Source organism: Girardinichthys multiradiatus, chromosome 12, assembly GCF_021462225.1.
Source record: "Girardinichthys multiradiatus isolate DD_20200921_A chromosome 12, DD_fGirMul_XY1, whole genome shotgun sequence".
NCBI lineage: Eukaryota > Metazoa > Chordata > Actinopteri > Cyprinodontiformes > Goodeidae > Girardinichthys > Girardinichthys multiradiatus.
This window is the reverse complement of record NC_061805.1, coordinates 51,646,934-51,672,128: the sequence shown is the minus strand read 5'-3', so window position 1 is coordinate 51,672,128 and position 25,195 is coordinate 51,646,934. Positions and strand designations below refer to the sequence as shown.

At 43.3% G+C, this 25,195-nt stretch overlaps 1 protein-coding gene across 4 annotated transcripts; it reads left to right on the top strand.

Moving 5' to 3' along the window:
- The first annotated feature begins 497 nt into the window (after positions 1-497).
- Positions 498-22,057, top strand: LOC124877811 (GTPase IMAP family member 8-like). 4 transcript variants are annotated; one of them, XM_047381357.1, is made up of 6 exons: positions 498-564; positions 2,017-2,076; positions 4,123-4,179; positions 12,543-13,106; positions 13,868-15,076; positions 18,958-22,057. In XM_047381357.1, the coding sequence occupies exons 2-6, from the start codon at positions 2,061-2,063 to the stop codon at positions 20,523-20,525; spliced, it is 3,414 nt and encodes a 1,137-aa protein (XP_047237313.1). In that variant the 5' UTR covers positions 498-564; positions 2,017-2,060; the 3' UTR covers positions 20,526-22,057. The 4 variants fall into 4 exon arrangements, with proteins under 4 accessions (XP_047237313.1, XP_047237314.1, XP_047237315.1 ...); XM_047381358.1 differs by having other exon boundaries at positions 546-564; positions 2,020-2,076; XM_047381359.1 differs by lacking the exons at positions 498-564; positions 4,123-4,179 and having other exon boundaries at positions 2,046-2,076.
- The last annotated feature ends 3,138 nt before the right edge of the window (positions 22,058-25,195 follow it).

The following is a 25,195-nucleotide window of genomic DNA, read 5'->3' as shown; positions in this document are numbered from 1 at the left end:
GTTCTACTTTCTTTTTATATTTGCTGTATAACCTGTTATTAAGTTTGAGCAGAAATGTTCCATCAGTCTGATTGTGATCATATTTCCTTTCAGTCTTCTTCCAATAAATTTCCATAAATCTCTGCTGAAGGGGAGAAGATGTGGCCCTCTGGGCCCCTGCTGAGGAGATCCATCCGTCTGGCTTGCTGGAAGCATTAGAACTAAAGAATCAGAACCAGGGCGGCGAGCCAAACAGAAATACAAACTTTGATTTGATGTAAATTACTATAAATTATAATATCAGAGGTGGAGCTGCAGATAAATGAACAGTTTCTCAGTTTTTTTAAACCATGTGCAGACGTATAAATATAAAAACATTTATTTCCTTCCTCTGATTGGTCGATCCTCCAGCCTATGTGATTGTTCAGCTGAACTGGACAGAACTGAGGTTCTTGTCTCCAGCCCAGCGTCTCATTGATCCCGCCTCCTGAGGACTTTGTCCTTCTCTCACCTGCCTTTCTGGCTTTCAGGCAGATCTCTGTTGAAGCTGCACACGGATTTTAAAAGAAGCTGGAACAATTTCTGGTGAGTTCTTTCAAACACTAATGAATAAAATATAAAATGAATGACTGCAGAAACATTTAACACCTTCATGAACTTCTCTGCTTTTATTATATGTTTATTGAATTGATGCTGAACCAGAAAATGATCAATTTTTCACAAAAAACAATAAAGTCTCTCAACTTTCCATGATAGGGATCCGGTATGTCTGAAGAATGAAGGACAATAAGACAACATATCTCCAACTATAGATACGTTCACCATGTCTGCATCGCTGAGAAGGAAATAAACGACTCAGGCTGAACATACAGCTGCAGATTTCTTTGGCATAAATAACATTTGGAAGTTTTTTCTTGTCCCGTCTGACGTTAAACTCTGTCTCTGAATCCAAGGTTCACAAAGAAATGAAATCACAGAGATAAGGCAGCATGATTGCGCTTTATAGCTGTAATAAAACTTCAATATATCTGTAACAAAGTCAAATAGAAACTCAATAAATAGAAACCTTTGGCCAAGCAAAGCTATTGAAACTGTGTCAGCAAAAGAAGGTCTGACGGGAAATGTTTTAGGTTCTTAAACTGCAATAAACTTTTTAAAAGTTGGTTTTCTTCTCAGAGAAAAACTAGACGACTTTCTTGTCATCATGTCTCAAATTCAGTCAACAGTTCATTTAACCCTTAATTCAGCAGGTGTCTGTTGGTGTAGCTCCTCTTTATATTTATCACTCATTCTTTGGTGGGACTTTGGTTCACCTAAGAATCGGATTCATGGTGTTCTGATCCACAACGCCTCTCTGCTCCATCCCCTGTCAGATCAACATTAAAACAACAAAGTAAATCTGTGAGAATCTTCTCAAACTGAAGGGAGATGAATAATGAAGTAATCAGTCAGTTTCTACCTTTGGAACATTTTCACCACAGTTGCTTATAGTTTATATTCAGCTTATTTTATTCAGTGGTCAAATTAAACATAGTTTAGAAGAGTCTCTAAGTAAAACAGACAATTTTTGCTCTTCTGAAAGACTTTGACAGGTATTTCTATAAGGAAGATGTCATGTTTTTAGATTTTTACATATTACTCGTACTCGTTGTCTTCCGCTTCATCCGGGACGGGGTCGCGGGGTCAGCAGACTCAGCAGAGACACCTCCTCCAGCTCCTCCGGGGGGAACCCAAGGCGTTCCCAGGCCAGCCAGAGACATAGTCCCTCCAGCGTGTCCTGGGCCGTCCCCTGGGAGGAGGCCCAGATTACTGCAGAGAAATGATGTTTAACAGGAAAAATACCAGCGATTCACAGAACGACACGTTAAAACTTACTGGTTGAAAAATGAAACCATTATTGAATGAAAGCAAATATAAGGAAGGTTCATTAAAACTTTCTTAAACATGTTTAAAATGTGTTCTTTTTGGCCTTTCAATACTGCAATTCAGTGGCAAATATAAAATAAATGTAAAAAAGGTTGATTTCTGTTTGTTCAGCAGCTTCTTCAGTTGGATCTCGACGGTTTCTGGAAGATCTCATCATGGATGAAGCAGCTGGTGAGTCCAGAGTGGATTTATATTCCAGATACGCTCAGAATGACGGGAAGTTTAAAAACCTGGTTGTACTCAGATTCTGTTCTTCATGGATCTGCACCAATCAGGCATAACATTATGACCACCTGCCTAAAAATCTGCTGGGGCTGCTTTTGCTGCCAAAACAGCCGTGACTCATTAAGGATAGACTCCTCCAGACCCTGAAGGTCTGCTTTGGTAACTGGCACCAAGATGCTTGCAGAAGTATCTTTAAGTTCTGGAAGTTGTGAAGCTGGGCCGCCATAGATTCGACTTGTTTGTCCGGCATATCTACCAGATGTTGATTGGAGATCTGGGAAATTTGGAGGTCAGGTCAGCACCTAAAACTGGTTGCTGTCGTCCCCAAAGCGTAGCAGGGAGTTTTATTCTCCTGGAAGAGATCAGAGCTGTCAGGGAAAAGGTTTCTATGTTTAGGTGGGTGGCACCTTTCTATGAGATCCTCCATGAACTTCTCCAGACGTCTAAGCTACAACAGCTTGTCTGTTGGATCAGAACCGCTAGAAACACCTCACAAGATCTGCAGTTTTGGAGACGGTCTCACGACGATTAGCTGCTTGTAACACATCAGCTGATCAGTGTTATTCACGTCACCTGTCACCTGTCAGTGGTCATAATGTTGTGCCTGATTGGTGTATGTGTGTTTAGTGCCCTCCGTGAAACACTTCAGGAACTATTTCCATAAAAGCAGCTTCATAAAGATTACTAACAGATATATTTGCTTTGTGAAGCTTTGTTTGACCCAACGTTCCTTTAATGTTCCTGCAGCATTAGAGGTTCACTAGTTTTCTGCTCTTAGACTTATTGAAATATTTATGATTCTGAACGTTCTTGTTCCTGCCTTTTACTGTGAATATGTGAGAGATAATAATATCCTGCCTGTTCCCAAATGCTCCCATTTTGGAAGATTTATTCAGGTTTGCCGAAGCTGTGAAGTTCTTGGCAACATTAGAGGCTAAAACGTCAACCTGCATCTGTTAAAATACGATTTCTCCTTTCACAACCTAACCAGAAAAATAACAATAGAGAACGTATATGAAGTGATGCTGACACCGTCCTTTATGTTGTCTGATGTTCTCCACCTGAAGCTGAAACTTGTTCCCCAGCTCAGCCGTTAATAAGCTGCAGTCTGACATGCAGGAACGGCTTGAGTTTAGAGTCAGTGATGAAAACAGATGAACTCCAAGTGAAGCAGTCGGGCTTCACTTTGGTCCACATGCAGACCAGTGGTGAGAAATGAATGCGTTGATCTACAAGGAGCTGGAACGTTTAGCAGCAGGACCAGAGACCAGAGGCGGTGGCCCAAAACGTGCCCCTGATGTATGAGGTGCTGGATTTTATTTGGGCAAAACTGTGTTAAACACGTTGGTTCGGTTCTGGTACTGGATAAATAAGCTGATAGCTGACATGTAAGCTTGTAAATGTTTGGGCCGTGAAAGTGATTCAGTTGTTGAATTGATTTCTTAAAACATCTCTGATTAACTGCCTGCAGTATGACTCCAGGTGGAGAACCGGCTTTATTTCCTGATTCTAGATGATCCAAATAAACACTGATATTGAATTTTATGCCCTCAGAATCTAATCTAATCTTGGCCTGTTGTTGGGCCAAATTTTGCTCATTGAAAATCAACCACGACAGATAATGATGGAGGTTCTGACCCGTGCAGAATAAGAGTCTATTAACCATTTCCATGAAATAAAAACTATGTATTATTTTTCTTTCTTTTTCTTTTCCATATCATACATGGCTCTAGTTGATGTTTCCATATTCCACCTCTTTAAGGTGACTCCAAAAGAGTATAAAATGATGTTCATTCTTAATATACGGTCAAATACAGTTAGTTTCTGTCCCGTCTGAGCTCACCTGAGCTCCACTGGACCTGGATTAAATGGTTGTGGAGACACAGCTGGTTGTGTCCAGCCTCACTGAATTTGCATAATAGCACATTAACATCCTATAAAACATTTGAATGACCTAACAGAAAACCCTGTACCTCTCTGTTCTCTCTCTAGTCATATATGATGTGCCTCGTTTGATGCGCAGAGTCAGCAAAGATTTCTTAATCCACTGTAAGTCATCCTGGCATGTTTCTATTGTTCTGCAACTTAACGCATTCATGCAGTTTCTGCAGCTGATTAATCATCTGCAGGTTTGCATGGGAAGGTTAGTGTTTATCTGCAGTGCTGAATGGGTGGAGTACCATCTTTATAAGTTGTTGATCCATAAATAAGTCAACAGCCACCTGCATTTACCGTAAGACGGTTTAGTGATTAAATATTAACATCCATGGGTCTATCTGTGCGAGGAAACCAGGAGCACCTGGAGAACACCCATTATTATTGTTCTCTAAGTGTTCTTGTATGGGAAAATTAAAGTAGCTGAAGTAGTAACAGAAAAGCATATTTTATGCAGTGATGTAATTTCAATTTATAAAACTCTTCCTGAGGCGGAGGGCTCCTCTGTGGTGCACCTACACTGATTGGCCAGTGGGTGGCACTACGTGCTATGACACAAGTTTGAACTGCATCCAAACCAAACCTCATGCAAACCCCAACCAAAAGCTTCACACCAAGGGCGTAACTTTGGGTCTAGCGTTGGGGGGATAAGTTTCTGTCTAGTCATTTATTTCTTGAATCATTACTTTTGTAAAATGTTTTTAATGTGATTTACTTAACTTTCCTGTTTTCTTCCTATTTACTCTGCAGTTTTTCTGTTCCACATCCGTTCAGCAATTAATAAAATGTCTACTTTTACTTCATCTTTTTTCTAACACAGAACCAAATATTTAACATTTTTAGAGCTCCTTCATATTCATTGTGTTGTTTCTGGGGTCTGGAATGGATGAAATATAAATATAAGCAAATATAATCAAATTCAAGATGGCAGCCTCGGAGCTTCGCTCTCTCTTTGTTTTTGTATTTTATGTATTTTTATGTTTTTCGAGCCACAGTTCTGTGGTCTCATTCAGTAGAGAGGAACTTCTCAACATCAGAGAGTCCACTCTTGGGTTTTATTCACCATCTTTCATCAATCCGAGGTTCACTGAACTCCTGACGAGTGGAGCTGCGGCTCTATAAGGGATTCTGGGCCGAAAACGGCGGAGGCGAAAGTGTGCTGGTAAAGCTCCGCAAAAGAGGACTATGAACACCACTGCCTTCAATCCACCTGGCAAATGTCCGCTCTCTCAATAACAAGATGGACGAGCTGCTTCTTCTCACCGGTAAAAACTCAGACCTCCGTGGATCAGCGGTTCTCTGCTTCACCAAGACATGGCTGAGTGGAAACATCCCGGACCGAGCACTGCTGATGCCGGACTTCCAGCTGCTCAGAGCGGATCGCAGCGTGGAGCTATCGGGGAAGAAGAGAGGAGGTGGAATCTGCTTTTATATAAATGAAGGTTGATGCAGAGACGTAAAAGTTCTGGAAAAAACATGTAGTCCTGATCTGGAGTCATTTTCAGAATCAGAATCAGAAAAGCTTTATTGCCAAGTACGTTTTTGGACATACAAGGAATTTGTTTTGGCGTAGTTGGTGCAATACAGTACAAATTAAACAGTATAAACATATCTACAATATAATATAAATATATGTGCACAGTTTTAAGTGAGTGAGAGTAAATATAGAGCAGTATAAGATGCAAGAGCAATACAACAGTGCAGGTGATCATTGTGCAAGTAAAGCAGGAGTCCAAGCTGAGCGTTAATGTAACTCATAGAGTTACAGGTTACAGGTGTCCTGTCAGCAAAAAAAGGGGGGGTGTGGGGGAAAGGGACAGTGTCAGGGTGGTTTCCGGGCTTTGTTAACCAGGCTGGTGGCAGATGGGAAAAAACTGTTCTTGTGGCGTGAGGTTTTGGTCCAGATGGACCGCAGCCTCCTGCCAGAGGGGAGAGTCTCAAAGAGTCTGTGACCGGGGTGGGAGGGATCAGCCAGAATCTTCCCGGCCCGCTTCAGGGTCCTGGAGGTGTACAGTTCCTGGAGCGACAGTAGACTGCAGCCAATCACCTTCTCAGCAGACCGAATGACACGCTGCAGCCTGCCCTTATCCTTGGATGTAGCAGCGGCGTACCAGATGGTGATGGAGGAGGTGAGGATGGACTCAATGATGGCTGTGTAGAAGTGCACCATCATAGTCTTTGGCAGGTTGAATTTCTTCAGCTGCCGCAGGAAGAACATCCTCTGCTGGGCTTTCTTGATGAGGGAGCTGATGTTTGGCTCCCACTTGAGATCCTGGGAGATGATGGTTCCCAGGAAGCGGAAAGATTCCACAGTGTCAATTGTGGAGTCACAGAGGGTGATGGGGGCAGGTGGGGCTGGGTTCTGCCTGAAGTTCACAACCATCTCCACTGTCTTTAGAGCGTTGAGCTCAAGGCTGTTCTGGCTGCACCAGTCCAACAGATGGTCCACCTCCCATCTGTACGCAGACTCGTCACCATCAGAGATGAGTCCGATCAGGGTGGTGTCGTCCGCAAACTTCAGAAGCTTGACAGACTGGTGACTGGAGGTGCAGCTGTTGGTGTACAGGGAGAAGAGCAGAGGAGAGAGAACACAGCCTTGGGGGGAACCGGTGCTGATGGTCAGGGAGTCAGAGACGTGCTTCCCCAGCCTCACACTCTGCTTCCTGTCAGACAGGAAGTCAGTGATCCACCTGCAGGTGGAGTCGGGCACACTCAGCTGGGAGAGCTTCTCCTGTAGCAGAACTGGGACGATGGTGTTGAAGGCAGAGCTGAAATCCACAAACAGGATCCTGGCATAGGTTCCTGTGGAGTCCAGGTGCCGGAGGATGAAGTGAAGGGCTAGGTTGACTGCATCATCTACAGACCTGTTGGCTCTGTAGGCAAACTGCAGGGGGTCCAGGAGGGGGTCGGTGATGTCTTTTAGGTGTGAGAGCACAAGGCGCTCAAAGGACTTCATCACCACAGAGGTCAGGGCGACGGGTCTGAAGTCATTAAGCCCTGTGGTCCTTGGCTTCTTGGGAACAGGGACGATGGTGGAGGACTTGAAGCAGGCTGGCACATGACATGTCTCCAGTGAGGTGTTAAAAATGTCTGTGAAGACTGGAGACAGCTGATCAGCGCAGTGCTTCAGGCTGGCTAGTGAGACAGAATCCGGACCAGCAGCTTTCCAGGGGTTCTGTCTCCTGAAGAGTTTGTTTACGTCCCTCTCCTGGATGGAAAGAGCCGTCCTCGGCGTGGGTAGGGGGCTGGTGGGGGGGAACTTCAGGGTGGGGATTGGAGGTGCCAAGGCCCCTCTTGAGGTTGGGGAGGTGGGGGTGGTGGATTGTGGCTGCAGCTGTTGGGGGGCGTCGTGGGAGATGGTTGCAGGACTGTTAATTTTCCATAATCTGTAAACCGTTTTATTCACTGAGAGTTTTCCTCGTTTATAATAATCGGCTCATATTTTCCACCTCATGGCTGAACTTCTGCTGCTGAAAAACATCTTGCTGAGATGATTACAGACCTGGAGAAAAAATACACGAACTCTTTCATCATAATACTGGGAGATTTTAACAGTACAAACCTCTCAAATGAACTCCCCAAATACAGACAGCATATTAAGTATCCCACCAGAGACAAAAACACACTGGACCATTGTTACACAGCTTTAAAGGACTCATATCATGCTGGTACCAGGGCTGCTCTGGGTTTTTCAGATCATTATCTAATCCACCTCATCCCAACCTACAGACAGAGAATAAGAGCTTCCAAACCCAAGGTTCACACTGTTAAGAAGTGGACTGAGGAATCAAAGCAGACGCTACAGGCCTGCTTTGAATGTACAGACTGGACTGTTTTTGAAACTTCAGCCACTGACTTAAACCAACTAACTGATGTGGTGACATCATACATCAGTTTCTGTGAGGACATGTGTTTGCAGACCAAGACCTTCTGACCCTTTGGGAATAACAACCCATGGTTTGGGTTAGGGTTAGGGAATCTGCGCAGGGAAAAGGAAGAAGCTCACAGCAGTGGAGATTGGGCGCGGTACAGGCAGACCAGGAACAAACTAACAAAGGAGATCAAAGCAGCTAAGAGAAGCTACAGTGAGAAGCTGAAGAACATCCTTTCTACTGGTGACACTTCAGCTGTATGGACTGGTCTGAGAAACCTGACTGCCTATAGGAGCCCCTCCACCCATCCTGAACAGAGTCGTCTCCTGGCCAACCGTCTGAATGGCTTCTACTGCAGACATGACAAGAAGCCATTCACACCACAAACCATCTCCTCTACATCCCATTCAGGAACAAATTCCTCCCATAAAGCAACCAACCTCCTACCTTCAGATCCTCTACCTGCACTAAAGATCTCTGAGGAAGATGTAAACAGACTCTTTCAGCGCATGAAAACAAAGAAAGCTGGAGGACCTGATAACATCTCCCCATCATGTCTGAAAGCCTGTGCAAATCAACTCGCTCCAATCTTCACAAGGATCTTCAACAAATCACTGGAGAAATGTGAGGTCCCCTCCTGCCTCAAACGATCCACCATCATCCCAGTTCCCAAGAAACCCACCATCCTAGGATTAAATGACTACAGGCCTGTAGCCCTGACGTCTGTGGTCATGAAATCCTTTGAGCGGCTGGTGTTGAAGCACCTGAAAGACATCACAGGCCCCCTGCTGGACCTCCTGCAGTTTGCTTACCGAGCAAACAGGTCAGCAGATGATGCTGTTAACTTAGGTCTACACTTCATCCTGCAACACTTCGACCATCCAGGGACGTACGCCAGGATCCTGTTTGTAGACTTCAGCTCCACCTTCAACACCATCATACCAGACATCCTCCACCAGAAGCTCACCCAGCTCAAAGTCCCAGCCTCCACCTGTCAGTGGATCAACAGCTTCCTGACGGACCGACAGCAGCAGGTGAGACTGGGGAGCATCTTCTCCTGATCCAGATCAATAAGTACTGGTGCCCCCCAGGGGTGTGTTCTATCCCCACTCCTCTTCTCTCTGTACACAAATGACTGCACCTCATCGGACTCGTCCGTGAAACTCCTGAAGTTTGCAGACGTCACCACTGTCATTGGACTGATCCAGGATGGTGATGAGTCTGCATACAGACAGGAGGTGGATCGGCTGGTACTCTGGTGCGGTCAGAACTACCTTGAACTCAACCCACTCAAGACTGTGGAAATGGTGGTGGACTTTCAGAGAACACCACCCCCATACACCCCCCTCACCATCCTCAACAACACTGTATCGGCCGTGGACCACTTCAGGTTCTTAGGAACCACCATCTCTGAGGACCTGAGATGGTCTTCACACATAGACACTGTTCGAAAGAAGGCCCAGCAGAGACTGTCCTTCCTGAGGCAACTCAAGAAGTTCAACCTTCCACAGGAGCTGCTGGTCATCTTCTACACTGCCATCATTCAGTCTGTCCTGTCTTCATCCATCTCAGTGTGGTTTGGATCATCCACAAAACAGGACAGGTCCAGACTGCAACGAATAATCAGGACTACAGAGAGAATAATCAGAGCTGACCTTCCCTCCATCCAGGACTTATACAGGTCAAGGGTCAAGAAAAGAGCTGCTAAAATCTCTGCAGACCCCACACACCCTGCACATAAACTATTCAGAGCTTTACCTTCAGGTGGCGCTACAGAGCACTGTTCACTAAAACCAGCCGCCACAGAGACAGTTTCTTCCTCCAGGCTGTTTCTCTATTGAACATTTAATAGAGAACAAAACAACAGCATACAGATGTTGCAAATGTACCTTTTATTATATATGTGTATATTGTAAATTGTAAATTTGTATATTCTGTAATACAAAAACAGAACAAAAGAGCAAACTATACCGGAGTCAAATTCCTTGTTTGTATGTAAGAACTTGGCAATAAAGCTGATTCTGATTCTGATATATTTAAATTCATTTCAAAGAGGAAAATGGATTCCATATATGAACAATTTCAGTTCAGAGCTCCATCGTGGAACAAATTAACTTCTAAAGTAGAGGCACCTTCAGGGGCGTTTCAGGGTCTGAACCTTTCGGGTCTTCAGCCCAGGCCCTAAATAGTTTCTTTTCATCAGACAGCGGCCCAGTTTATAAATCACTTAAAGTAACACAGGACATGTTGTAGCAGCTTTCTGCCTTGCCTGGGTTTTCATTGAATGTAAATTATTGTGAATCAAACAAAAAGCTTCACAATAATTTGACTTGGTTTTAACTTTTTGTTAGTAGTTGAAGTGAAGGATGAAGATTAACAGTTTATAACTGAAAAAACATTTGGCAGAAGCAGATAATGACACATTTTGTGATATTTAGAAAATACTTTCTGCTCAGTCTGTTGGACTCAAGTTGTTCTTAAACCCAGAAAAACTATGTTTACTGTGACTGAAACAAATATGTTTCTTTTTTATGTAAATGACTTTTTAAAATCTCACACCCCTGAGGCTCCATTGTCAGAATTTCTTATAAAAAGAAAACTGCTATAAAATAGATTTTCTTAGATTTTAATGTAATGGTGAAACCCTAAAAACACATTTATTTATTTTAATTATGCTGTGAGCTATCCCAACATTTCATCAAAATATTTCCCTTCTTTCATGAACCTGTTATTTTACTGCATCTTTCCAGCTCTTCATCCACTTAGTCTGTTGTTCTCCACTGAGCCATTAGGGTTAGGGTTAGCCTTTAATATTAAACACTTTCTGTAGAGAAAAAGACGTTCAAATTGAACATGGATTCTTGTTTATCCTTGAGTTTAGTTTATATATTACATGTATTATTCAGAAAAATAAAACAGTTAATTAATTAATGATCCACCTGTGATTAACTATGATTTATTTCCTTTACTTTAAAACAACCCAGAGCTGAATGTTTAGGATCAGAAGATATGAAAGAGAGTAGAGAGGATTACTGTAGCTCTTTCTACTATGTCTTTCTGGCACCAGGAGATATTTTCCTGGTTTATTGAGCAACACCTGGTTCTGTCTACATGTAGAACTGGACTATAGGACCAGCTGTAGCCATCAGATGTAATGTGTTGATCTGAAGGACCTTTTAATGTGTTTAGTAACTTTAAGATTAAATGCTTTGATTTTGACCAAAGATCAGATATTTTTCACATCATGATAAAGATCCAGCTAGAAGCTCACAGAGATGGTTCTACTATTTCAGGCCATTTAACTTCACCTGTAGCTCAGGTGAAAGTCCCTCATCATGACCTGATGATGCTCATTAGTGAACCTCCTCCTCATGTCTTGCTGGTGATTAGCGCTAGCTTACAATTAGCCCATTCTGAGCCAGTTCTCAGGTTTAATGCTAACTTCAGTCTGGGTTAAGCCGCTCTGCCTCCACCTGATCCTGGGAGAACACCTCCACCAGGCTCCTTCTCTCTGGTTGGCTCCACGGCTGCTCTGAAATGATTCGTCTCCCCTATTGTAGCCCTGTTTGATGAGCTCAGTGTAACCTTTCGGGTAATTAATGAGGCAGGCCGACACTCTTAGACCGAACAGCCGTTCTGGACTTGTCTAGATACCCAGTCCACCTGAACCTGTGCTCGTAGTTGCGCAGTCACGGTGCAGCGTGTGCTCAAATCAGCACTTTTTGTCTTCTTTTCCTTTAGACTCATTGTCAGGTTGGGTGGAGCAGGCAGTGATTAACACAATAGAAACAAATCTGTTTTAATAAAAATGGGAAGTCTGTCATTTTGGGGCTTAATGCCCAATTAGGAGCTAGTCTACATGCACCACCAGTGTCTGGGTGTACAGGTGTGTGCGAGTGGTATAGAGAAAACTAACATGGAGTTTTGACAAACATTCAACTTGGAAGACTCACTTCCACTTCCGGCTCCGTCTAATTACTCCACCACGTTCTCCGCTCCAACCAATCAGCTCCTGATCCACATTCCTCTTCAGCCAATCATCCCTTCAGGCTTTGCTTTAAAATACCTTCATACGCAGAATCTCCTGCTGTTCAGCTGAGCTTCAACCCTCCTCCACCTCATCTCCACCATCAGGCTTCATGCTCCTTCCGACAGTTTATCTTCTCAGGCCTCCACTCCACCACCAGTATCAGGATCCCGGGAGGAAGACTTCTCTAATCTAAGATGTTCATTCAAGCTCATGTCTTTATCAGCATCCATGTCTTCCACCGAGGTCCGAGCGCCACAAGAAATCAAACATCAGCTAATAAACTCCTCTAATTGCCATCTCTGTGTTTCTCTCATGTGAGAGTCTTTCCAGGTTGAATTAACTATACTTATATATTTAGCTCATTTGGAGTTTTGTTCTGTTTACAAGGTGTTGTTGTCGACCAGCAGTTAAAAATCGTTGTCTGTGCGCTTTTTTGAGAGTACTACCACTGGGCGACTGAATCAAATGGTGGGGTCATAACCCCTAACCCCCCCTCACATTAGGCCCTTGTTGAACAGCATGTATAAAAGACTGGACCACTGGTTCACAGTTTCCTTGTTTTGTTTGTATTATAGTTTCTGAGCTGAGGATTGTTCTAATGGGGAACAGCTGGACTTCAAGAAGTGTGTTAGGAAACGTCCTACTGGAACAAACCAGTTTCAGCACCGAGGTAGAACCAGAATCATGCCTGAGTTTCAAAGGACAGTTGATGGGGATAGATTCAATCATCATAAACACTCCTAATCTCCTGCTGCCCAACATCTCCCAGTACAACCTCGTAAAACACATCGAACATTTCATGAGACTTTCTGCTCCTGGACCTAATTTATTTCTGCTGGTTCTACAACCTGATATCTTCACCGAAGAACACAAAGTCAGGTTCTTCAAAATCCTTGAATATATCAGCGATCGATCCTTTAACCACTCTCTGGTTCTGATCACACCCGGAGAGGCTCCTGAACAAAAATACGGCAGTCTGGCCTTAGAAAGCCTGGTGAAGGAGTGCAGAGGAAAGCTTCTGTGGAAGAGGACCACCGTCCTCCTGGATTCTCTGCTAAAAACGCTGACTGAGAACAAGGGACAATATGTCAGCAGTGACAAATTTGAGGAACCCACATCCCTGGACACCAAGGCTCCTGGTGAGTATTTTTAGCTTTACTTTTCTTCCAGTGAAACCAGCTTCATTACAGACGTGTTCATACAATTTTGATTAAATAGCTTTGATACAAATATTAGGTTCTTTATGCTTCGTCTGATTGTTAAAAATATGAAAATTCTGGCTCTGCAGAGATACTTCAGAACCTGAAGGTATCTGATACTTAATCAACCAAGACGAGTCCTCAGTCTGGTTAGTGATGCTTGCCTATAGAGGAACTCATGGACCTGAACCCAGTTATGTTTGTTCTCTTACTGAGGTCCATGCATCACATACAGAACCTGTTCCATCAGTTTGGAGTCATAATAGTTGATATGGACCTGCCTCCTGTCATCATCAGCAGATGTTGCTTCTGTAGAAGAAGACACCACCATGACAGTAACTGCAGTTCAATGAGGTCAACAGGAAGTACATCTTTAGAGTCTTAGAACAGTTATTCTCAACCGTGGTCCCTGGGGGCCCGGCTTTAGCAGACCCTTATTAAATGAATGGGTCACTAAATTAGAATAGAATAGAATAAAATATCCTCTATTGTCATTGTCACAAGAGCAACAAAACAGGTAAGAAACAAACCAGTGATATAAAACAGCAAAATCCAAGCACAGAGACACATTCCTGCTGATTGTTGTTTCTTGGTTGTTAGTTGGACTCAGTTCAGCTTATTAACAGACTGATTGGATGTGATAGCACCATTTATTTAGTGTAAACACACCGTTTTCTTTGTTTCTCATTGTTCTGTTTCAGGTTCTGCCTTCAGAATAGTTCTGCTTGGGAAAAGTGAAGAGAAGAAGACAAAACTGGGGAATTTCATCATTGGTAGCAGCATCAATCATTTCCAGAAAAACTCTGCTCCTAATAAATGTGCAGTCAGTAAGGGGGAGTGGAAGGGATATTCGCTCACAGTGGTTAAAACCCCAAACGTCTTCAGTATGTCTGAGAAAACAATCAAAGCAGAAATGAGGAGCTGTGCAAACTTCTGTGAGCCTGGACCAAATGTTCTTCTGTTCTTGGTGAAACCTTCTTCATTCACACAAAAGAAGAGGCAAACCCTCACATCCGTCCTGAGTTTGTTTGGACCGGAGCCTCTGAAGCACTCGGTGGTCGTTAAGACACACGACCTGATTGAATCTCAGGCAGTCAAGCAGCTCATTAGAGACTGTGATGAACAGCTGTACAACATGTTTGAAAATGACCAGGATATGTTAATGAGGAAGGTTAAGTCCACTGTGCATAAAAACAAAGGAGTCTTCCTCACCTTCGCTGAAGAGAACATGGAACCAGGGCCTGGATTTAATAAGTCTGCTTTGAACCTGGTTCTGTGTGGAAGGAGAGGAGCAGAGAAGACTTCAGTAACCAAGGCCATTCTAGGTCAGACAGAGCTACATTCGGTCTTCAATCCATCAAAGATCATCATGAACCAGGGTGAGGTGTTTGGACGTTGGGTTTCTGTTCTGGAGATGCCTTTCCTGTATGGAAAGGCTCAGCAGGAAGTGATGGAGGAATCATTCAAGTGTATCTCCCTCTGTGATCCTGAGGGTGTCCACGCCTTCATCCTGGTCCTACCTGTGGGTCCTCTCACTGATGAAGACAAGGGAGAGCTACAGACCATCCAGGACACCTTCAGCTCTCGGGTCAATGACTTCACCATGATTCTGTTCACTGTGGAGTCAGATCCAGCAGCTCCAGCTGTCACTGACTTCATCAGAGAAAGCAGAGGCGTCCAGGAGCTCTGTCAGAGCTGTGAAGGAAGATACATTGTTCTTAACATCAAGGACCAACATCAGATCCCAGAACTACTGGATGCTGTGGAAAAAACCAACATATCCGTGGACAAGCAACATTCCTACACAACCAAAACACATAACAATGCTCAAGCAGAAAAAGTCTTGGAAAAAGAGAAGAATATTGTGCATCTGAAGGCAGAACTTCAGAACCTCAAGGCCATTCCTAACAGTAAGTAAGAAAAAGTCACAGCATAAAAACTGACTGATCCAAATAATCTAAACCTCAAGATGTTCTACAATTAGCTAAACTGAGCCTCAAGTGTAGAAAACTCACAAGAGATTTTACACTATTTATTAAACAAAGATGAAGCCAAAATGGGAAAGCTGTGTGTGAAAAACAAAGTTCACCTAGCTTGTAGAACCTCCTTCAGCAGCTTGTAGAACCTCCTTCAGCAGCTTGTAGAATCTCCTTCAGCAGCTTGTAGAACCTCCTTCAGCAGCTTGTAGAATCTCCTTCAGCAGCTTGTAGAACCTCCTTCAGCAGCTTGTAGAACCTCCTTCAGCAGCTTGTACAACCTCCTTCAACAGCTTGTAGAACCTCCTTCAGCAGCTTGTAGAACCTCCTTCAGCAGCTTGTAGAACCTCCTTCAGCAGCTTGTAAAACTTCATTCAGCAGCTTGTACAACCTCCTTCAGCAGCTTGTACAACCTCCTTCAGCAGCTTGTAGAACCTCCTTCAGCAGCTTGTAGAACCTCCTTCAGCAGCTTGTAAAACTTCCTTCAGCAGCTTGTAGAATCTCCTTCAGCAGCTTGTAGAACCTCCTTCAGCAGCTTGTAGAACCTCCTTCAGCAGCTTGTAGAACCTCCTTCGGCAGCTTGTAGAACCTCCTTCGGCAGCTTATAAAACCTCCTTCAGCAGCTTATAAAACCTCCTTCAGCAGCTTGTAGAACCTCCTTCAGCAGCTTGTAGAACCTCCTTCAGCAGCTTGTAGAACCTCCTTCAGCAGCTTGTAGAACCTCCTTCAGCAGCTTGTAGAACCTCCTTCAGCAGCTTGTAGAACCTCCTTCAGCAGCTTGTAGAACCTCCTTCAGCAGCTTGTAGAACCTCCTTCAGCAGCTTGTACAACCTCCTTCAGCAGCTTGTAAAACTTCCTTCAGCAGCTTGTAGAATCTCCTTCAGCAGCTTGTAGAATCTCCTTCAGCAGCTTGTAGAACCTCCTTCAGCAGCTTGTAGAACCTCCTTCAGCAGCTTGTAGAACCTCCTTCAGCAGCTTGTAAAACTTCCTTCAGCAGCTTGTAGAATCTCCTTCAGCAGCTTGTAGAACCTCCTTCAGCAGCTTGTAGAACCTCCTTCAGCAGCTTGTAGAACCTCCTTCGGCAGCTTGTAGAACCTCCTTCGGCAGCTTATAAAACCTCCTTCAGCAGCTTATAAAACCTCCTTCAGCAGCTTGTAGAACCTCCTTCGGCAGCTTGTAGAACCTCCTTCGGCAGCTTATAAAACCTCCTTCAGCAGCTTATAAAACCTCCTTCAGCAGCTTGTAGAACCTCCTTCAGCAGCTTGTAGAACCTCCTTCAGCAGCTTGTAGAACCTCCTTCAGCAGCTTGTAGAACCTCCTTCAGCAGCTTGTAGAACCTCCTTCAGCAGCTTGTAGAACTTCCTTCAGCAGCTTGTAGAATCTCCTTCAGCAGCTTGTAGAACCTCCTTCAGCAGCTTGTAGAACCTCCTTCAGCAGCTTGTAGAACCTCCTTCAGCAGCTTGTAGAACTTCCTTCAGCAGCTTGTAGAATCTCCTTCAGCAGCTTGTAGAACTTCCTTCAGCAGCTTGTAGAACCTCCTTCAGCAGCTTGTAGAACCTCCTTCAGCAGCTTGTAGAATCTCCTTCAGCAGCTTGTAGAACCTCCTTCAGCAGCTTGTAGAACCTCCTTCAGCAGCTTGTAGAATCTCCTTCAGCAGCTTGTAGAACCTCCTTCAGCAGCTTGTAGAACCTCCTTCAGCAGCTTGTAGAACCTCCTTCAGCAGCTTCTGCAAGGCTCCCAGGTACTGTAGCTAAAAAACAAGCCCACATCTTTCTTCCTCCACTTTCCTTGACAGTTGACTTCAGGTGTTGTTGTTCTGTTGATTTATTACATGTTTTAAAAAAGAACACAGACCAACAGAACCACTGAGCCTTTATTGTGAAGCACATTATCACAACCCAACAGCATTAGAAGTTCAGACCAGAAAACATGTTTTATGTTAGATGAATTTACATCGATTACAGATGAAAGAATTATCTCTTTCTTACCTGAGCTGATATGCTGTGTTTGTTTTCTCCAACCTGGGCCCTGTGCCATCAAACCAACTCCTTTGGTCTCATCTGTCCAAAGGATATTTTCAAGAGGTCTTGTCCTTCATTCAGAAGCAGCTTTGCAAACCGAAGTCCTGCTGCCATCTTGTTTTTAGAGAGAAGAAGCTATCTCCTTCAACCCTTCCATACACACATCCTGGATCAGTGTTTTTCTGATTTTTCTATCATGACCTTTAACCTTTAAACTACTAACTCAGGCCTATAGAGTAGAAGGAGCCCTTGGGTTTTGGTCATTTCTCTGAGCTTCACGCACTGACTTGGCTGAATCTGCTGGAACATCCACTCCTGGGAAGATAGGCAGCTGTCTAGGAGGTTTTTTACCTGCAAATAATCGTCTTCTCCGCAGAATGATGGACTTTAGATAGTTGACCTTAGGACTCATTCCAGATTGATGGGTAGCAACGGTTACTTTTCTAAGGTAATTGCTGATATCTTTCCAGCTTGGCATTGTTTACACACACCTGTAGGTTCCTTAGCAGCCAACCGATAAAACTCCTGTTTTTAAGGATGTTGTGTAACAATAGGTTTGGGCTGGTTATTAATAACCATTAATAAATACCAAAGGTAATTAACAGTCATGTGAGCCTCAGCCTGCAGTGATGTTGTTTCTGCTGTGGGCCTACGATCACGCTTCATATCAAAGAGTCAATGGAGCCCTGCTTCAGTGATTGAACTACAAACTTTCCCTCCACTAGTGATGTGTCAGGATGTCGATGCTTCAAAGCGTGTGTCAATCCAGGCGGGTTTTTTGTGAACAGCGTATCAAGGCTTGTGTCGATGACGTATGTGGTGACGTTCGATGCTTCGAGAGCCGGCCGTATCACGTGACTGATTCAGGAACTGGTTTGTCAGTCGGCGAGTCTTTAAGGCACAATGCTGCTGATTCCCAGTCACATTTAGTTGTCTTGGGATCGTATCACGTGTGCGTTCACAATCTATTTAAGTGTCTTTCTTGCTCTGGAATAAGCAACGTGTTGCAAGGGATAGAAAAATGTTTATCACAACTTGTATAAAGTTGCTGTTGCTTTTATTGCTCACCTGCTTCATCTGCTCCCTGTGAAATAGTATTTTCTAAAGCAGGTAAATCACTTTGAGCTACTGTTCCCTGGTGGTCCAGGGGTTTAGATTTGTCCCTCTCACCTCTGTTCCCTGGGTCTGATTCCCAGTTAGGCAATATAGCTTTTATATGTCTATCTTGGAAATGAAAGATATAATTTAAGGAGACTTTACCTGGTTAAATAAGGATTGTTATTATAAGCATAAGTAACATAAGCAAATTCACATCACAACCCTCTCCCGTATTTGTTTCCATTTTCCCTTTGACCCAGCCATTATATCATAAAGAAGTTCATATTGAGACCATTCAGGATGTATTGGCATCACAAACACCATTCATTTATTTATTTAATTAAATGTTTTACACAAGAAATCCACGTCATTATAATCACTCTGCCTGTTTTACTATCAATGTCCACCTGTTAGAAACAGGGTTTTAATTTGGAGAGTTTGTTGGGGTCTGATAAATTTAGGTAAGTAACTAAATCCATTTGTGAGGCAGGAAGCGTAAAATGGGATTCAAGCTGTGACTCCTTCCTGGACTGGGCTGGGCTAGAAGTAGAACAGTATGTAAAGGTCAAAGAGGTTCCTACCAGCATCTTTGTGTACAATTTAGAGTCCATGTTTTATCCATGGCTGGGCCACAACATGACCTATAATCCCCTGACTCTTAAACATTTATTCAAAAGTGCCTTTTTTTCCCTCCAGGTGTTGATGAGCAGCCGAGCCCAGACAATCTTAGGATTGTCCTGATCGGGAAGACCGGCTGTGGGAAGAGCTCCTCGGGAAACACCATCCTGGGAAGAGAAGAATTCAGAGCTGAAGCTCTCCAAAACTCAGTCACCAAGCTCTGCGAGAAAGCACGTAGTGAAGTGGCCGGCCGCACAGTCACTGTGGTCGACACTCCTGGACTGTTTGACACCAGCCTGTCCAATGAGGAAGTCAATAAGGAGATGACCAAGTGCATCAGTCTTCTGGCTCCAGGACCACACGTCTTCCTTCTGGTGTTACAGATCGGCAGGTTCACTAACGAGGAGAAAGAAACATTAAAACTGGTTAAGAGGGTCTTTGGAAAGACTTCTGAAAAGTTCACCATTGTCCTCTTCTCTAAAGGAGATTCATTAGATCATCATTCATTGTCGTTAGAGGAATATATTGAAAAAGGGGAAGATTTCCTAAAGAATTTAATCGAAGACTGTGGAGGAAGATACCATGTGCTTAACAACTACGACAAAGAAAACAAACCACAGCAAGTCTCTGAGCTGATAGAAAAGGTTGAGAAGATGGTGAAGAAAAATGGTGGCGGCTGCTTCACCAACGAGATGCTGAGGGAAGCCGAGGCAGCAATCCAGAAAGTGGTGGAGAAAATCCTGAAAGACAAGCAGGAGGACATGCAAAGAGAGATGCAAAAGCTTAAGAGACAACGGTACAAAGAAGTGAACGAGATGCGAGAAACAATGGAGAAAAAAAAAGCAGAGCTGGCTAGAGAAAGAGAAGGTAAATTAAAACAACTGGAACAAATGAGGGTCAAAATTAGCAGCGAGAGTGAAAAGATGAAGAGAGAGAAGGAAAAGAGACAAGAAGAAGATGAGAAGAAGAAGAGAGAGGAAGAGATGGAACGCCAGGAGTATGAAGCAAAGCTGAAGGAGTTGCAGGAAAAAATCAATTCAGCAACAGATCTGGAGAAAGAAAGTTTACTAGAACAAATCAAAGAAAATACAATAAAAGAACAAGAGAGGAAGAAGAGAGAACAAAATGAATACTGGGATCGACGCAGGAGAGAGAATGAAAGCACACAGAAAATATCTGAATCAAAACTCAAACAGCTCCAGATGGATTATGATCAAACCAAAGAGATGCGTGATCAAGAGTTTAATGATGAGGATGAAAACCTGAGAGAGTTGGAGGAGAAATACAACAAGAAAGCAGAGGACATCAGGAAGAGGTTCGAAGATGAGGCCAGACAGCAAGCTGAAGAGCACAATGGGTTCAGAGAGAAATACGCCACAAACTTCGCAGGTCTGATGGAGGAACATAGGGAGGAAATACGGACCCTGGAGCAGAAACATAAGAGAGAGATCCAGGAGACAGAAGAGAAGCTCCAGAGAGAGTATAAGCTGCTGGAAAACCTGCTGAACCACAAAGAAATACAACTGAAGGTCAAACTGGAACAAAAAGATAGTCACCTCAAAGAAATAGAACATTTAAAGAAAGTCCAGGAGAAAGAAGTAAAGATGATGAAGGACAAATACAAGAACCGGTGTGTGATCACCTGAGAACTTCTGTTCAGATCCAAACACTGAAGATAGATCCTGTCTGTGACAAGGAAGTCAGCAGAACTTGGTTCTGGTTTCACTTTCTGTTTAGATTTTTTCTATTCATAAAATAACTGTCAGGACTTTTAGAGACATTTCAGATATGGTTCTGACAGACGGCCTGGCTGGTGAAACCATGGTTGGGCTGGGTCGGGTAGAACTGAAAAAGTTGGATCTGGGATGTTCTTATCCACATTATAATCCACCCTGGACCACATTCTAGGCCTGAACATATCAGACGGTTCTGGTGCAGCTGTCCAACTCCAAACCCAGCATCATGTCTCATGTTCTGGCTGCCAGTTGTTGAACTGGTGGGATTTACTTATTGTTCAGCTCACTGATTTAAATGAATGAATATTAGAAATAAATGTTTTCCTGCATGAGATATAATTCCAGTTCTCCAGTTCAGGATTCTGACTTCAGGAATGTTCTGTTTTATTATTCTGACTTAATTTTAAAATGGAGGGAACCAAGAGATCCAGTTAGAACAGCTCAGAGTTCTATAAAGTTGACATGTTGTCCTGGTGCAACAGGCGGATAACATCCTTCCTACCAGCAGGAAACAAACTCATAAAATCTAAACATGTTTGTATTCATGCACTGATCCCACAGAGAATCTCCTTCTTCTTAGCAAAAATGAAGCCCGGGCTTCTCTCACAGCCTCATAGAAACAAGCTGCCACCGCAGCCTGAAGAATTAGCTCCTTCCTTCCGTCTCCCAGTAATCAGCACAGCAGGGCTCTGGCACAATTTGGAGGTGTGTGCTCATCTGCCCAGCACTCAGCGCAGCCCAGTTTTCAGTATACTGCTTCCTGACTCCAGATTGTCCTGGACGTTTTCTGGTTCTCCTTGTTTTTGCAAAAATAGATTTTATAACTCAACTCAAATATTCACTGTAAGCCTGAGACTACAGCTGTAATCCAGTCCAAACTGAGCAGGTTTATTCCTAACATGTCACGTGTTCTGGCTGGGTCAGCAACCTGGTTTAAAAGGCGGGATACCAAGAACATTTATTAACAAAGACAGAAGATCACGAGATGACAGCAGCGGGTTCTGAAAAATACCAGCAGCTGTACAGAGTTAGACACGTCTGTGGTTTGTCCAGCTGACTCAGATAATGATGTCTTCCATATCATGATTCAAATAAAATCTGCATCAATCCAGCCCTGAAAACCAGTGGAGTTGGGATCACATTTTCCTGTGACTAACAGATTATAACAGAACCTCTGTACTGAGCCCTCAGACCCGATGGTGGAAACGAGACATCAGTCACTGGTTTCTTCACCAGTACAGATGATGGGAATCCAGCTGAGACTGCAGATCTAGTTCTGAACCTAAACAACTGGAACAATCTGGAAATTGAAAAGACTGAGCTTTATATTATTTTAGAAATTTCTCTTCCTAAATTAAAATAAAATAAAAGTCATAAATCTCAACCAGAACATTATTTGGGTTAGGGTCGTTTCTGTAACCTAAAATAAATGTAACAATTGATTCGCCCGTGTGATGGTTTCAGTTTTTATTCCCTGACGAGTGTGTACATGTGTGTGTGTGTGTACACCTGTGTGTACATGTGTGTGTGTACGCTTGTGTGTGTGTGTGTGTGTGTGTGTACATGTGTGTGTACATGTGTGTACATGTGTGTACATGTGTGTACATGTGTGTGTGTGTGTGTGATCAGGATGGAGAGAAGGGGGGAAGGTTTGGAGTCAGTGACACCGATAGGAGCTCTCAGAGAAGAACAGTTCAGTTCCTGCATGGACTCTACGTTACAACCTGCTACAGGAAATAATGACCTAGTGACTGTTAGGAATCCCAAGAAGCAACCCCTATCCACATTATAATATGGTCAGAGGTCAGAGGTCAGCTCTCTGTCCACTGTGCATGGACTCCCCAGTCCATGGACAGACACCTGGGGGTGTCCCCCGGTCCAAGTGCTTCGATACTTCCTGGCACAAGTCGAGGTCAACGAGCGAATCGAGGCGCACAAGAGGTCAACCTTGTGGAGAAGTCCTGGATCATCGGAGGAGCCTGCTAAGACCTGTGATGCAATAGCAAAATAAGCTACAGAAGGAGGAAGAAATGTGGAGATCAGAGTTTAAAGAAGGGTGGGATTTTAGCAGAAATGTTGTGTAGAAAATGGGCATTAGGGGATGTGGGTGCTTTAACAGCAACCTTTCCTTGTGAGATGGTTAAACACCCAGTGTTTTCCTACAGTGTTTCCAGTCTGGTTGCCCCATACTGTATTTGCCCCCTCAATCCTGGTCCTCTCAAGCTTTTAACTGTGTTTTTGTCACTTAGTTTCATTAAGATGCAGAAAAGAAAAGGCAAGAGAACATTAACAACTTTTTCAAAAGAAATCCTATAAGTGATATTATTGTAAAAAAACTAAAAGCCCATTTAAATGAAAAAAATACCAGATACATTTTTTTGGATTAAGCTTTTTGTGTAAACTGAGCCATTAAGTTGATGCCCCCCACATACAAACTACATCCTCCACACTTTAAAAAACCTTCAACACCGCTGGAGTAGAAACACAATGTTTTACATTTTCAGCAGATTTTAAGATATGATATGATGCGAGTCAGAACATAACTTTAATGTAGCTCAGTGGAGCTCTGTCCATTTGGGCTGAGGTCAGCAAGTTCAGCTTCACTCATTCGTCCACATTAATCCTGCAGCTCCTATGTTCATAATATCTGGAAGATGTTTTCCATTCATGTAGTCAGACCTGCTTCAAGTGGCATCTCCCCCAAACAGCAGAAAACCTACAACAGAAAAGGCTTTTATTCTGAAAGTTAGTTACTTCCTCTTAACACAGGACAGAGAGTAAAAGATAAAGCAAAACATCTCTAAAAGTTAAATGAGTTTAAACTAGACTGAGTCAAGATGGACAAAGAATGGATTAGAAAGGATTTACATGACATTTGTGTTGTACACTAGCAGATGGACAATAGGTTTTACAGGTCCTTCTCAAAATATTAGCATATTGTGATAAAGTTCATTATTTTCCATAATGTCATGATGAAAATTTAACATTCATATATTTTAGATTCATTGCACACTAACTGAAATATTTCAGGTCTTTTATTGTCTTAATACGGATGATTTTGGCATACAGCTCATGAAAACCCCAAATTCCTATCTCACAAAATTAGCATATCATTAAAAGGGTCTCTAAACGAGCTATGGACCTAATCATCTGAATCAACAAGTTAACTCTAAACACCTGCAAAAGATTCCTGAGGCCTTTAAAACTCCCAGCCTGGTTCATCACTCAAAACCCCAATCATGGGTAAGACTGCCGACCTGACTGCTGTCCAGAAGGCCACTATTGACACCCTTAAGCAAGAGGGTAAGACACAGAAAGAAATTTCTGAACGAATAGGCTGTTCCCAGAGTGCTGTATCAAGGCACCTCAGTGGGAAGTCTGTGGGAAGGAAAAAGTGTGGCAGAAAACGCTGCACAACGAGAAGAGGTGACCGGACCCTGAGGAAGATTGTGGAGAAGGGCTGACCAGGGCTACAGAGAAGCAGCACTGGACTGTTGCTCAGTGGTCCAAAGTACTTTTTTCGGATGAAAGCAAATTCTGCATGTCATTCAGAAATCAAGGTGCCAGAGTCTAGAGGAAGACTGGGGAGAAGGAAATGCCAAAATGCCAGAAGTCCAGTGTCAAGTACCCACAGTCAGTGATGGTCTGGGGTGCCGTGTCAGCTGCTGGTGTTGGTCCACTGTGTTTTATCAAGGGCAGGGTCAATGCAGCTAGCTATCAGGAGATTTTGGAGCACTTCATGCTTCCATCTGCTGAAAAGCTTTATGGAGATGAAGATTTCATTTTTCAGCACGACCTGGCACCTGCTCACAGTGCCAAAACCACTGGTAAATGGTTTACTGACCATGGTATCACTGTGCTCAATTGGCCTGCCAACTCTCCTGACCTGAACCCCATAGAGAATCTGTGGGATATTGTGAAGAGAACGTTGAGAGACTCAAGACCCAACACTCTGGATGAGCTAAAGGCCGCTATCGAAGCATCCTGGGCCTCCATAAGACCTCAGCAGTGCCACAGGCTGATTGCCTCCATGCCACGTCGCATTGAAGCAGTCATTTCTGCCAAAGGATTCCCGACCAAGTATTGAGTGCATAACTGTACATGATTATTTGAAGGTTGACGTTTTTTGTATTAAAAACACTTTTCTTTTATTGGTCGGATGAAATATGCTAATTTTGTGAGATAGGAATTTTGGGTTTTCATGAGCTGTATGCCAAAATCATCCGTATTAAGACAATAAAAGACCTGAATAATTTCAGTTAGTGTGCAATGAATCTAAAATATATGAATGTTAAATTTTCATCATGACATTATGGAAAATAATGAACTTTATCACAATATGCTAATATTTTGAGAAGGACCTGTATATTCTGATGTAAATAAAATATATTCACTGTTGGTTTTGTTGATTGCAGCTTACATACCCTGACAGCAGGGGGAGCTGTGACAGTTTCTTCCTGGGGTTAGTTTACATAATTGTGTGATTGAGACTAGTTTAGGGGAAGTGTGGATGGAAACAAACTGGTTCCGATAAATAAACCTTTAACTTTTTAACTTCCAACATGCACCAGGAACAGGTC

Bases quoted from the DNA above. Each gene is read 5' to 3' on its own strand.
- LOC124877811 (XM_047381357.1), top strand. The intron at 4,180-12,542 runs GTAAGTCATCCT...TTTGTATTATAG, and splicing joins CAAAGATTTCTTAATCCACT to TTTCTGAGCTGAGGATTGTT. The intron at 13,107-13,867 runs GTGAGTATTTTT...GTTCTGTTTCAG, and splicing joins CCTGGACACCAAGGCTCCTG to GTTCTGCCTTCAGAATAGTT.